The 14,807-nt window shown below is 45.4% G+C and overlaps 1 protein-coding gene across 1 annotated transcript in view; it reads left to right on the top strand.

Moving 5' to 3' along the window:
• The first annotated feature begins 405 nt into the window (after positions 1 to 405).
• The window catches only part of RILPL1 (Rab interacting lysosomal protein like 1), a 33,720-nt gene continuing 19,318 nt past the window's right edge, over positions 406 to 14,807 (top strand). Inside the window, exons 1-3 of the mRNA XM_044673146.1 lie at positions 406 to 468; positions 934 to 1,052; positions 1,438 to 1,659. Coding sequence (XP_044529081.1) covers positions 414 to 468; positions 934 to 1,052; positions 1,438 to 1,659 — 396 coding nt within the window. The 5' untranslated portion in view covers positions 406 to 413. The remainder of the gene's footprint in view (positions 469 to 933; positions 1,053 to 1,437; positions 1,660 to 14,807) is intronic.

The raw sequence follows: 14,807 nt of genomic DNA on the forward strand, positions 1-14,807 counted from the left end.
TTGGGATAATAGGATAAGTGTTCAGGGATAAAATAAATACAGGATATATTGGAATTATATATATTAATTGGGGTGGCCCAGATCAAAGGAACACTCTCAAAAAAAGCCTCTCAAAAGGGATGAAGATTAAGCAGATCCTTGAAGGGAATTAGGGGTTGGTTTCTAGAGGCAGAGATAGAATTCCTGGTCTTGAATAAAGGAAGGGCAGCTAAACAACAAAGTAGATAGAGCACCAGACTTGAAGTTAGTAAGACTCCTATTTGTGAGTTCAAATCTGACCTCAGATACCTACTAGCTGGGTGACCCTGGGCAAGTCACTTAACCCTATTTGCCTCTGTTTCCTCATCTGTCCAATGAACTGGTAAAGGAAATGACAAACCACTCTGGTGTCTTGGCCAAGAAAAGATGAGATCATGAAGAGTAAGACATTACTGAACAATAATAACAGCAAAGATAAAAACGAGGAAGGTGAGACTTCTAAATGACTCATTAGGCAGTGGGGAGCCACTAATGGAGTGGATTGAACCTTCAGGCCTGCAGGTTAGGGAAACCACTTTAATGGTGACAGATTGGAGTGTGGAGAGACTAGAAGCAGTCTGATTGTAAGGGGGAGGAGGGCAGGTATAGTGTCAGAGGAGAGAAAGGAGGGAAAAGACTCTGCAAAAGCTGATCCCTGCCTCCATCAATGCTTGTCCCGTTGGCTTTATTTTTGGTGCAAAACCCTTACCGTTTGTCTTAGACTCAATACTAAGTATCAGTTCCAAGACAGCAGTGTGGGAAACATTACGCAATGGGGGTTAAGTGACTTGTCCAGGAATTCAGAGCTAGGAAGTATCTGAAGTCAGATTTGAACCCAGGACTTCCCATCTCCAAGCCTGGCTGTCCCTCCAGTGAGCCACTTAGCTCCTGTTGGCTTCATTTTTCCCCTGCCAGGTACGTCTGAGCGGGAACGGCAAGTGATGAAGAAGCTGAAAGAGGTGGTGGACAGACAGCGGGATGAGATCCGAGCTAAGGACCGGGAGCTGGGCCTGAAGAACGAGGATGTAGAGGCGGTGAGTCAGGTCCTGGGCAGCCTCCCAGCCATAACCTCTCCATCCTGGAGGATGAGGCTGTCCCTGGCAGAGCCCAGCCCTCTCCAAAGAGTTGGGGGAAGTGGAGGCTGGATCCCCTGCTCCTCCTCAGGGGATAAAAATAAATTTCACAATGCTTCCTCATTGGTTGACTAATTTTTGTCTCTGTGTCTTTGGCACCAAGTATAGAGTAGGTGCTCAATAAATACCTATTGAGTGATTTTTTTTTTCCCTGAAGAGGAGAGACTAGGAGAGTGGTGGTCCCGGTGTGTCCAACCACGGTTCTCTCCTTGAGGAGTGTCTAGCTGAGACGGGGCCACAGCCTGTCCTCCAGCGGCCACCCCTTGCCTCTTTCACCCCCCAACAGCTGCAGCAGCAGCAGAGCCGGCTGATGAAGATTAACCATGATCTCCGGCACCGCATCACGGTGGTGGAGGCCCAGGGCAAGGCCCTGATTGAGCAGAAGGTGGAGCTGGAGGCGTACCTGCAGACCAAGGAGCAAGAGATGGGCAGTATGAGGGCCGAGATCGGGAAGCTTCGGGAGAAGCTGAAGGGGGAACCCAGCCAGAATGGAGAGGAGGCCACCGAGGTGAGCAGGAAACAAGACTCAGCAGGGGTGTGGGAGGGTAAGTTCTGGATGGGGTCCCAGCAGGCTGTGGGGAGCCTCAGGCATTGGGGACGGGATGCAGATTCATCATCAGAAAGCCTTCACTCTCAGGATACCAAGAGGTAAACAGGGCAGGGATTATTATCCCCCTATACAGATGAGAAAACTAAGGAAAAAGGAAATATCTTGCCCAGAATCACTCCATGAGTTCATGGCATACACAATAATAGAACCCTGGACATCAGATCCCCAGATTATTTCAAATTACATTTTTTTTTCCTTTTCTATCTTGGACAAAAAACTGTATTTTAGGCTTTTTTCTGGCTCCTCTGTATGCATTTTTTTTTCTTCTAATAGTTTTATCGACAGGTTTTGAGTTTTGTACCAGAACTGTTTCCCCATATGTCCTTCTCCCCCACTGAACCTCTCTCTTACTAAAGAAAAACACTGGACGTCAGATGGTGAGGCTGCCTCTGGCTTCTCCAAAAGGAGGTGGTGGCCCACCCGTGTGGAACGAGGCATGCATTTTCAGGCACGACAGTGGATTTTGCTTGAATATACTTATGGGATGTAATAGATAAAGTGATGGTCCAGAGACTGCTGGATGTAGAATCAAAGAAGTAGGATTTGAATCAAAGGCCTGAAACTTGAATTCCAGGCCTGCAACTGGCTAAGTCCTCCTGACATTGAGCAAAGCAGGACTCTTTGGCCCTGAGTTTCCTGACATGTAAAGCGAAAAGGCTAGGCTAGATGACTTCTTAGGTTGCTTCCAACTCACAACTGTTTTTGACAGGGAGAGTCAGGAAGACTTGGGTTCAAATCCCATCTCAGACACTTACTCCAATTTCTGTTCTGTAAAATGAGCAGCTTAGAGGAAGTCTAAGAACCAGGAAGACCCTGGCTCAGATCTTGCCTTTTTCTAGGCTTGGAAAACCAGACAAGATCTTGGTTTCCCCAGTAGTAAAATTTAAGGGGTTGGCCTTGATGGTCCCTAAAGTCTCCCACCCCAGCTCTCAACCTATGATATTTTGAGTTCTTGGAAATGAGGGGAGATTGTTTCAACTCCATGTTTAATAAATGATCATTGATTTAAAAAAAAAAAAAAGACGAGAGAGATGAGGAGAGTTGGTGGAAAGTCAAAATAAAATATTTTTTTAAAAGATCAACAATAGGGGGCAGCTGGGTAGCTCAGTGAATTGAGAGCCAGGCCTGGAGACTGGGAGGTCCTAGGTTCAAATCTGGCCTCAGACACTTCCCAGCTGTGTGACCCTGGGCAAGTCACTTGACCCCCATTGCCCACCCTTACCACACTTCCACCCAGGAGCCAATACAAAGAAGTTAAGGGTTTAAAAAAAAAGATCAACAATATAACATTTAATAAAGAAAAGAAAGTTAAGCAGAATTGAGCAATACAGCCATGTCTTGTGACATCTTGCATCCCCTCAAGCTGAGAGGTGAGAAGCATGTTTTCTCCTTTATTCTCGGAGACAACAGATGATTGGTTATTCCCATCGGTCCTCTTTCCTCCCAACTCCTCTGCCCCTGGGTGACTTCCATCCTGTCCCTCCCTGCCCAAAAGCCTTAGCTTGGATTTCTCCCAGGCAGGGCTCAGGCATGTTTTTGCTGGGTCAGCGCGGATGCTGGCGCAGGTGCTCCGCACCTGGCAGAGCCCAGGCTGGCCCGTTACAAGGAGATTTCCCACCCCAGGCATGTGACTGACTCATCAGCACCCAGGACAGGGATCATCTGGCTCCGGGAGTGGGGAAGTGTGGCAAGGGGGCTTGTTTTCATGACTCAGTACTTTGAGGTGAATGTCAGGACACGCGGACTTCTTTTCCTCTGTCCCAGGAACGGTCTTATGGTTTCTCAGGACGTTGAAATAAATGTGTCCATCCCATGAGGCAAGAAGTGTTTCCCTGCAGAATCATGAGAAAATCTGTTAAGGAGGAAGAGAAGGGGTCCTGTGAAGAAGCAGCCAGGCCAGGGGCTGCTCCTGGCTGTGTCAATAATAACTTATGCAAGTCAGAGGGTCCAAGAGCTAAAGCTGGAAGGGACCTGGGCGAGGAGGGGGGCCTTCGAGTCTTAACTGCAGAAGCAGAGACCCCAGTGGTCTTGCCAAGGACACACGGCAGTTAAAAGGGGATTTGTGCCCAGGCCATGAGACTGCAATCAGTGCTTCTTTCCCTTCTTCTGCCTCACTTTCCTCATTTGTATAATGAAGGTGAGGACTGGCATGATCTCAGTGGTCTCTTTCAGCTCTGGCAATCTCTCTTCCAAGGTCCCTCCCAGTTCTGACATCCTCTGTTCTAAAAGTCCTTCCCAGCCCTAATATCCCCTGTTCTAAGGACCTTCCCAGTTCTGACATTCCCTATTCTAAGCTCCTTTCCAACCCTGATGATCCCTGTTCTAAAGCCCCTCACATTTGACATTTTGTTCTAGGCTCCTTCTGGCTCTGACATTCCCTGTTCTAAACCTCTTTCCAGCCCTGATATTCCCTGTTCTAAAGCCCCTCACATTTGACATTTTGTTCTAGGCTCCTTCTGGCTCTGACATTCCTTGTTCTAAACCTTTCTAGCCCTGATATTCCCTGTTCTAAGGCCCCTCACAGCTTTGACATTTTGTTCTAGGCTCCTTCTGGCTCTGACATTCTCTGTTCCAAAAGCCCTTCCAGCTCTGATGTTCTTTGTTCAAGGATATTCTATGTTATGTCCCCTTTTCCCCTCTTGACTCTCAATATCATTCCAAGGAAACTTGATGGCCATTTTTTATTCATTTTTGAGCAGGAGTTCCTCAGATTATCAATTCGACAAGAATATATTAAACTCCAATTGTGTGTGTGCTGAGCATTGAGGCTACAAGGCAGCCAAGGACAGGCCAGTGGGAATCCTTTCGGTCCTTAGATCCCAGATGCTCTGAGGAGTGGACCCCCATTGGCCAGCCAAATTCTTTACTCTCCAGAAGGTCTAATATCCATTATACCTGGGGGAAATGAGAAGCCCTTCAATCGGATAAGGGAATGTAAAAAAAAATGTATTCAAAGTCATTTCTTGGGTGGCAGAATACCAACATTTGGAGGGATTAGAAAAGGCCACATTTGAGCTGAGCCTCGAAGGGAGCCCAGGAGCATCAAGGGGTGCAAGAACAGGCCCAGAGATGGGAGGTCCTGGGTTCAAATGTGGCTTCAAACACTTCCTAGCTGTGTGGCCCTGGGCAAGTCACTTAAGCCAGTTGGCCTCAGTTTTCCTCATCTGTAAAATGAGCCAGAGAAGGAGATGACCAACCACTCCAGCATCTTCCAGCCAAGGCAAGAAAGGTTATTGTTGGGGATGGTATAGAGAGAACTCTTGTTCAGATACGGAGTGGACTAGAATATCTCTGAGGCAAGATTATGTGAAACAGAGAAATTGAGGCAGGGAAAAGAATAAGTCATTCATTGGCAAAAGGATTTTTTTAAATTTGTAAACAGTTGTCTTTTAAGCCTTGAGCAGCTCTAGCACATTTAAATGAAATAACTAAGTAGAAGATAGGCAGCAAAACATACTGCAGAGTCAGCCTTAATAACCTCTAATATGTATTGGTTGTGTGACCCTAGGCAAGTAATTTACTATCCCTGATTAGGAAAGTCTCCAAGAGAAGATGCCAATCTTCATTGCTGACAGGGGAATCCAAAATGATGGTCCAGTCCCTCTCTCCATATTATTGTTGCAGAAAGAGGGGCTGGGCTAGATATAAAGACAGGAGACATGGGTTCAATTCCTGGCTCTGACATTTCTTATCTGTGTGACTCCAGGCAAATCATTTTATTTTTACAAACCTGATAATGATGGTGATGATGAAGATAACAAAATCTAGCATTTATGTAGCACTTGAAGGTTTCCAAAATATTTTGTATGTTATTTGATCCTCATAACTACCCTTTTATGCCTATTTTGCAAATGAGGAAACTGAGGCTAAGCACAGTTAAGTGACTTGTTCATGTGAGTCTCTTGGTTAGGAAATATCTGGGGCAGGATTCAAATGCAGGACTTGCTGACTCCAAGGTCAACACTCTACTTACTTCACCATCAATCTGCCTCAGTTTCATCCCCTAAAAAGGGAAGTCAGAGCAACTGGGTAACACAGTGGATAGGGTGCCAGACCTGGAGTAGAGAGTACCTGGGTTCTTCAGAACTGGCCTCAGATACTTCCTTGCTTTGTGACCCTGGGCAAGTCACCTAACCCCGATTACCTAGCCCTTGCTGCTTTTCTGTCTTAGAAATGATACGAAGACAGAAGGTAATGGTTTTAAAAACAGTAATAATAATGATAAATAAAATAAAAATGGCAATTACATACTTACCGTCCAGCTCTCATGTTATCATTGAGGAAAATGCTTTTTTCAAACCTAAAGGGATGTAGAAATGGGAGTTGTTGCTACTGCTGTCTGGTCTATGAAAATCATCTCCCACTTCCCTCTTTGCTTTATCTTGTCCCTCTCCGATCCATCTTTCCCACAGCTGTTTGTAGACTGTTATTGTTATTTAATTGTTTTCAATCATGATATCTTTTGGGGTTTTCTTGGCAAAGATACTGGAGGGATTTGTAATTTCTTTCTCCAGCTCATTTGACAGGTGAGGAAACTGAGGCAAACAGCATTGCATGTCTTGCCCAGGGTTGTCCAGCTAGTAAGTGCCTGAGGCCAGATTTGAATTCAGGAAGATGAGTTTTCTCTCATGAGTGTTCTATCCACTGAGGCACATTAGTGTCATTCTATTAGATTTGACCTATTGCTTTAGCCTAAGATCTTTCCAGATCCCAGCTCCGTCTTCCAATATGTTTGCTATCTCTCCCAACACCCTGTCAGCTGCAGATCTGACAGAATCTATGTCTTCATCCAGATCATTGCTAAAAATGTGAAATAGCACAGGTCCCCGGGGCACTCCACTAGAGACCTCCTTATCAGCTAACATCCAGCCATTAATGACTACTCTGGTTCTGGCCATTTAACCAGTTCTAAATCCACCCCAGTGTATTATCTAGCTCACATCCCTCTACATTTTCCACAAGAATTACATGAGAGACCGTCAAATGCTTTGATAAAATTTAGGTCAGTAGTACATACAGCACTTCCCTGACCTAGTAACCCTGTCAAAAAAGGAAATATGTTAGTCTGGCATGGCCCAGGCTTAATGCCGCCATGTTGGATCTTGGTGATCACTATTCTCCTTTCTCAATGTTTACTTCTAGCTCTTTAATAATATATTTTAGAATTTTGACAGGAATAGAAATCAAGGTCATTGGTTTGTAGTTTACAGACCCATTCCCTCTCCATTTTGTTTGTTTATTTATTTAATTAATTTAGAATATTTTTCCATGGTTACATGATTCATGTTCTTTCTCTCTTCTCCCACCCCCCTCCCATAGCCAATGTGCAATGTGTTCCACTGGGTTTTACATGTGTCATTGATCAAGACTGATTTCCACATTATTTATATTTGCACTGGGGTGATCATTTAGAGTGTGCATCCCCAATCATATCCCCATTGAAACATGTGATATGTTTTTCTTCTGTGTTTCTACTCCCACAGTTCTTTCTCTGGATGTGGATAGCGTTCTTTCTCATAAGTCCCTCAGAATTGTCCTGGATCAATACATTGCTGCTAGTAGAGAAGTCCATTATGTTCGATTGTGCCACAGTGTATCCATCTCTGTGTACAATGTTCTCCTGGTTCTGCTCCTTTCACTCTGCATCAATTCCTGGAGGACTTTCCAGTTCACATGGAATTCCTCCAGTTCATTATTCCTTTCAGCACAATAGTATTCCATCATCAGCAGATACCACAATTTGTTCAGTCATTCCCCATTCGAAGGGCATCCCCTCATTTTCCAATTTTTTTGCCACCACAAAGAGCGCAGTTATGAATATTTTTGTACAAGTCTTTTTCCTTATGGTCTCTTTGGGGTATAAATTCCCTCTCCATTTTTGAAAATCAGGACTTCTCTTTTCCATGTACTTTCAAAGGTCCTCAACAGTGACTTAGTAAGTCCACTTTTCCATTTCTTTCAGGGCTTGAGGACGTAGTTTACTGCTCCTGGTGACTTGAGTTCATCCAGGGCATCTTATTTCTGTCTCTTTCCCTCTCTCTCCCTCTCTCTCTCCCTTTCTCTCCCAGGCTCCCTCTCCTTCTCCCTCTCCCTCTCCCTCTCCCTCTCTCTCCCAGGCTCCCTCTCCCTCTCCCTCTCCCTCTCCCTCTCTCTCTCTCTCCCAGGCTCCCTCTCTCTCCCAGTCTCCCTCTCTCTCTCTTCCCCCTACCTTTTTCTCTGTCCCTCCGCTCCCTCTTAGCAATCTGTGTTGATGCCAGGGTTCCAACACTGAGAGAAAAGTAGGGCCAAATAGGGGTTTTTGTAAAAACTCCATTTATTATAGATATGAGAAAGATTTTTATAGAGAGTAAAGTGCTAAGCATTACATCATATTTAGGAGGCTTTTCTTTCCCACAGAATATTGTGTATGTAAAAGCATTACCCAAAACATTTCTAGGGCTCCACAAACCCAAACAATCCCAGGGGCCATAGTTCATTCCCAGATATCTTACCTGCTGCTTGCATAAACAGCTTTGTTGTAGCCTTCAACAGAACACACATGCATCTCTGTGAAAATTATTCGTGGCTTCTTTTTTCTCTGGATCAGACCCCAACATTTATTCATGGATCTTTTCTTACTGGGTCAGACCCGAACATCTCTTTGACTTTATCTAATCTGCATTGTTCCATTTAAAATCAAGGCCCAGAGGCAGCTAGGTGGCTCAATGGATAGAGAGCTAGACCCAGAAAGGGGAGGTCCTGGGTTCAAATTTGACCTCTGTAAAAGTGAAATTTGGGAAATGCCATCTAAAAGTGTATATATTTCTATGGACATGGAAAATGTATCAAACTACATTTCCCGTGATCCAACGTGGTCCAACTGGTTTCCGTTTCCGGGTTTTGGGGCTTGGGGAGGCCTACGTCTTGACGCAGGGAGGAGTTTATAATCTCCTGGGTTAGGAGGGGTCTGTCTCTTGGCCAGCAGATTTGGGAGGAGACAGGAGACAGTAATGGCGAGGGCGGCGATTTTGAATGCTTACAAGCGCGTGGTCTAATAACTATCTATCAGCATGGCTTTAATTAAATTACTAATTTATATTATTATTTCAGTCATAATTATTTTTAACATTTATACCTCAGATACTTCCTAGCTGTGTGACCCTGGGCAAGTCACTTAACCTCAATTGCCTAGCCCTTATTGCTCTTCTACCTTGGAACCAATACTTAGTATCGATTCTAAGGTGGAAAGTAAGGATTTTTTAAAAAATCAAATCAAAGGCTGTTGCTACTGGATAAACCACAGTGAAAGGGTGACTTTGTGGCCCCCAAATAATCTTCCTTAGGTACAAGTGTGACCATTTGGCTCAACCTGCTCCCATAACCTGCTGTGCCCTCATATTGCCTCTGATAAAACCTCTATTAGGTTGGCATTTAAGGACCTCTATTGCCTGGCTCTGGGCTGCCTTGTGAAACTCTGTTTCCCATTGCTCCCCTTTATCTCCTGGATACTGCAGTCAGAATGGATACCTCGCTGCTACCTGCTCTTTACATCTCTCCACTGGGGCAGGCCATCCCTCCCCTTCTTTCTCCCCGATTCTCAATGGAAAGTGTTGTCTTCCTCCTCAGATGTTCCCTTAGAATTTCCTCTAGATCTCTCTTCTGATCCTGTTCTCTCTGGTGCTACACTCGTGTGGGGATTGTGTCCCTGCTATTACATTGCAAATTCCTCGAGGGCAGGAAGTGGTAAGTTTTCCATCTTTGTGTCCCAGGCACTGAGCACCCAGGAGGTACTTTAGTAAAACTGAAGGGAATTCGTGGTGAAAATGGACAGGGGAATGCAATTAAAGAGACTAAACTAATTACAAATCACTAAGTAGGCATACCAAGCCCTCCTTCAAGGGCAGACAAGGTGCCCCAAGCCAGCAGGAAAAGTACTCAGGGTGTCACGTTGTAGAGTTTTTCCTTCTTTTGAAAAAAGTTTTATTGAGGCCTTTTTTAAACATCACTGGAAAGGGGCAGTGAGGTAGTTCAGTAGATAGAGAGCCAAGCCTGGAGACAGGAGGTCCTGGGTTTAAATTTAGCCTCAGACATTTCCTAGCTGGCTGACCCAAGGTAAGCCACTTAACCCCCATTGCCTACCCCTTACCAGTCTTCTGCTTTGTATCCAACACAGTATTGATTCTAAGCTGGAAGATAAGGGTTTTAAAGAATAAATGAATAAACAAACATCCCTGGTATTTCCCAATAAATCCCCCTCCAACATGCAATTAATAGTAATAATATTTAGCATTTATATAGCACTTTAACATTTGCTAGGTATTTTACAAATATTATTTTATCCTCACCAGCATCCTGGGAGCTGTTGTTACCCATTTCACAGATGTAGTGTAATATGCAGAAATGAGTAGCCATTTTGCTGGGGGTGCAAGTTGGCAGTTGCCACTTTGGAATACAGAACCTGGCAGAGTACCCAGGGCGTGTGCCAGGGTGACAGTTAAGGACTGGGTATAAAAGGGGGTCCTCAAACCTCTGGGAGCTTCACTTCTCTGACTCACCTGGAGGGTTAGGAAGAGGGTTTTGGGCCCCAGGGTGGTTTGGGAGTTTCTTTTAGGCAGGTAGGGAATAATTCCATTATTAGCCAAACATTCAATACTTCCTTGTCATAGACAATGTCCTTACATTACCAGCTAGTGAGAACAGCTAAAACCAAGAACAGCAGCATCTGACCCAGGGGCTTGCCAGCAACAAGCAACAAAGTTGGGATCTGCCCTCAAGGCTTCCTCATACTTTCTCATACTCTGCACCTAGTGCACATCAACCAGTGCTTCAAGAAATAATTAACACCAACGATTTAGGCAAGATCTTAGGGTTTCCTTTCACCCACCTTCCTACCCCTTAGCTTCCCTCTGTTTAGTTATAAACAAACCCTGAATAACCTAAAGCCTAAACGGTCTTGGAGTCTTTGCTTATCTTATCATCAGTCATCTAATGATTAGCAGTCAGATCCGAATTACAACCTTAGTTGAGCAAGCCTTTCCCAGCCAGTTTATCCATCTTCAATTTAAGGTTTTAGGAAGTTTCAATCTGCTTCCTGGAAACATTTCTAACTGTCTGGCTGAATTGCTTCCAAGGCCCTGGGGCTATGGCAGAGAATCTTGGGCTTAAAGGAGACCTGACCCTGCTGGTGTGGGAGGTTATCTAACTCACATACAGCCATGGTTTGGGACTCCCTCCCTAAATCATATATCCATCATCAGCATCTGCCTAGGCCCCTTGGCTGCTCCTAACAGTTCCCACATAACAGTAGAAATTGAAGCAGACAGAGGTTGAGTTGCCCAGAGACACACAGGTAGTAAGTTTCAGAAGTCAAATTTGAATGTGTAGCATCCCAGTGCACCACTTAGCATGCTCGTTCTCTCTCTCTCTCTCTCTCTCTCTCTCTCTCCCCCTCCTTCCCTCCCTCCCTCCTTTCCTCCTCTCCCTCCCTCTCTCCTCTCCTCTCTCTCTCCCTCCTTCCCTCCTTTCCTTCTTTCTTCCTCTCCCTCTCTCTCTCTCCTTCCCTCCCTTTCTCTCTCCTCTCTCTCTCTCCCTCCCTCCTTTCCTTCTCTCCTCCTCTCCCTCTCTCTCTCTCCTTCTCTCCTCTCTCTCTCTCTCCCCCTCCCTCCTTTCCTTCTCTCCTCTCTCTCTCTCTTTCCCTCTCTCCCTCTCTCCCCTCCAGCTCTCTGTCTCCCCCCATCTCTCTGTCTCCCTCTCCCTCTCTCTCTGTCTCCTGTCTGTGTCACAAGCACACACATACACATACACATGCACACACCATCCCTTGTGACAAAGAAAACACTAAGCAAAATATACTGAAATGGTATGCAGCGTTCTGCCTTTTTGTAGAGAGGAGGGAAATCTGCCTCCTCATCTCCAGTCCTCTTCAAAAGAGTCCTTCCTTTCTTCCAAATATGGCTGTATATACTGTTTTCTCAGTTCTGCATCGATCCAGATGAGTCCTAGAGAGCTCTTCCAGCAGCTCATGCCCCTCTTCCTCTGGGGAAAGCACAGAGCGTTTAGTCGTGCCCTCCAGTCCTTTGCTGAGATCCTCATTTTCCTGTAAGGAGGAGAGGAGCAGTTCCTACACTGTCCAGACAAAGATGACTCTTGGAGAGACTCCCAGGAAGTATGTTTTTCCTGTTATCACTTCCACCTGGGTAAGAAAACCCCTCTGGGACAGGAATGGGAGGCCTCCTCTGGTGGAGCTGAGATAACCTGAGCCACCTTTCTACCTCCCTAATGGGGTGTAACCAGAGAACCCTGCCCCAAACTGCTGCTAATGAGGCCCGATTTCCATCTTGGTTAGCACACTTTCCAAATCTCCGTTGGTATCAGGCAAAGAGCTCCATCCCATTCGCTGGGTTATATTGCAGTTTGGCGTCACTGTTGGACAGTATTGGACCAGGAGTCTCAGCTCTGCTGCTCTGTGACCTTGGGCAAGTCACTTCTTTCTGAGATTTAATTTTCTCCTCTAGGAAATGAGAGAACTGAATCTGGTGACTCTTAAGGTTCCTTCCTGCTCTAATGTTCTAGTTCTCCATAGCCCAGCCCTTTATTTGTGATGCCTTCAGGAAATGTTCCAGTGCCCAGGCCTTCCTCCTCCTTCTCCAGCAGTAGCCCTCCAAGAGTCTTAGATGCCTTAGAAGAATTGACAAGGGGGATTACTGAACAGAGTGGTTGGACATGGAGTAAGAAAGCCTTGGATTCAAATACTAGCTGTGTGACCCTGGACAAGTCACTTTGTCTCCCTGTGCCTCAGTTTCCCCATCTGTAAAGTTGGACACAAGGACTAATATAATTTTTGTTCTTATAAGCCAGGATGTGAGAACAGCCTTCTTCAGCTTCTTTAGAGAAGGCTAGAGATGTCCCTCAGATTCTAGGTCATAGCTGAATGAAGTGCTAGGGGTTAGGCTACTCTTCAAGTCCTCTCAACCCTCAAGGAGAGCCAGTCTGCCTCTTTCAGGGGATGGGTCAGTAGACAAGAGGGAGAAATAAGAATAAACTCAGTCCTTTGGCTAGGTCCCATGGCCTGGCATCCTAAGGATGCCTCCAGGTGGCTCTGGAGAGGGAGCATAGCTTCAGCCCTGGTTATAACAGGCTTCTGGAATGGCTTCTTGGAAAAGCCTTTAACCCCAAAGGGAGCTGGCCTCTGGGCTCTAATAATGCCTGTCCTTGTGCTGCCCCAAAGTAGTCCATTGGGCTCTAAATCCAAGAAGGGTCCTTTCCAGGCTTTTGATTCAAGACAACATGCATTCATTTATGCAAATCTAATCTTCCATCTTAGAGTCAATATGAAGTATCAGTTCCAAGGCAGAAGAACGGTAAGGGCTAAGCAATTACGGTTAAGTGACTTGCCCAGGGTCACACAGCTAAGAAGTATCTGAGGCCAGATTTGAACCCAGGACCTCCCAACTCCAGGCCTAGTTCTCTATCCATCTAGCTGCCCCTAGACATGCATTTATCAAGCACCTATTCTGGGTCACAACAGATCTGAGAGCTGGTCTCCAGCTCAGAAAGGTATGGGTTCAAATCCTATGATGGCTATGTGATTCTGGGCAAGTTTCAGCTCTACTATGCCTCTGGGTAATTTTAAAACTCCAAGTGACAGCAATTACTGTTCCTTACACCAGTAAAAACAGAGGTTGCAGACAAGGAAAGGGTGTCAGGTGCTGGGGACACAAAGCCAAACACAAAACCGACCCTGCCCTCAAGGAGCTTACACAAGAGGGAAAAGATAAGTCAATATGAAGCAGGCAAAAAATAATTTGGATTTTAAGTGGATGAGCCGGTGGCTGGATTCTTTTGGGTAAGCTTGCATCAGGAAAGACAGACCTGGTGCTGACTTGAAACCCAAAGCCAAATCCTCCTCTCCTCCAGCAAGGCCCCGCTCTTTGGTGACTGCCAATTTATCCATCCTCATAAAGGAAGTCTTGTTTCTATGATCCTTCCCTGGAAAAACCTGTCCTTGACCTCCCTTTGAAATGGGAAATGCAGTGGCCCAGCCCCAACTGCAGCCCCAACCAAGATCCTGATTTTTTAGCATCGTCTCTACGTGGTTCTTCCCATTCCTGGCCTTTTTGCCTTTTTTTCCCTCCAAACTTGAACTGCTCTCCTGTTTTTCCTGCTCTGGATGCACCCTCTGCCTCTTAGAGCTGAATCCTGTGAATCTCAGATCTTTGCGCCACTCTCTACCACAGGCTTGAGCAGTTCAGAATAGGAGGACCAGTTCAAATCCTAGCTTTCCTCCTTGTGACCTTGGGCTAAAGATATTTTACCAATTACATGTAATAAATTTCCACATAAGTTTTCCAAAGTTATATGATCCAAATTGTCTTCCTCCCTCTTATCCCTCCCCCTTCCTGGAGGTGGCAGGGAATTTGATCTGGGTTAAAAGTTTGTATCATCATGCAAAACTTACTTCCATCCTGGTCATTTTTATATACTTTGTAATCTTGGACAAGTTATTCACTTCTCTGAGGGTCTCAGTTTCCTCATCTGAAAAATGAAGGAGATGGGCTAGATGACCTCTGAGGTCCCTTCTAGTTCTAAATCTAAATCTTTTTGCTACTCCTTTGTCAATCTGAATCTCTTCATTTTCAAGCCAGAGGAGGGCAGGAACACCTGTCAGATGGTTTGTCTAATAGCCAAGGAGAATGACCACAGCTGCCATATTTCTCTTTTGAGTGTTGGAGGCGGAACAGCAATGACTTGGGCCCCTGACACCTCAGACTTGTGGCTTTCTGGAGATCTGTCCAGCCTGATTGTGGGAAGGAGCCACATCCTCAGGCTGGTTCTCCATGTCCCTCTGTTTCACTCAGAATCATCACGATGCTGGGTTCTGCTTACTCACCACATAAAAATAGTGGGAAAGAGGAAGGGCAGCGCCTACTGTGATTCATAAGAATGAGCTGAGTCTAGGCTGGGACCTAGTGACTGATGGTAAAAATGTAAGTGAGTCACAAGAAATCAGACAATATGGCTTGAGATAAGCTACCACAAACCAGGTGAATATTTAATATAGTCCAAGC

The sequence above is a fragment of the Gracilinanus agilis genome, chromosome 1, assembly GCF_016433145.1.
Source record: "Gracilinanus agilis isolate LMUSP501 chromosome 1, AgileGrace, whole genome shotgun sequence".
NCBI classification, from domain to species: Eukaryota; Metazoa; Chordata; class Mammalia; order Didelphimorphia; family Didelphidae; genus Gracilinanus; species Gracilinanus agilis.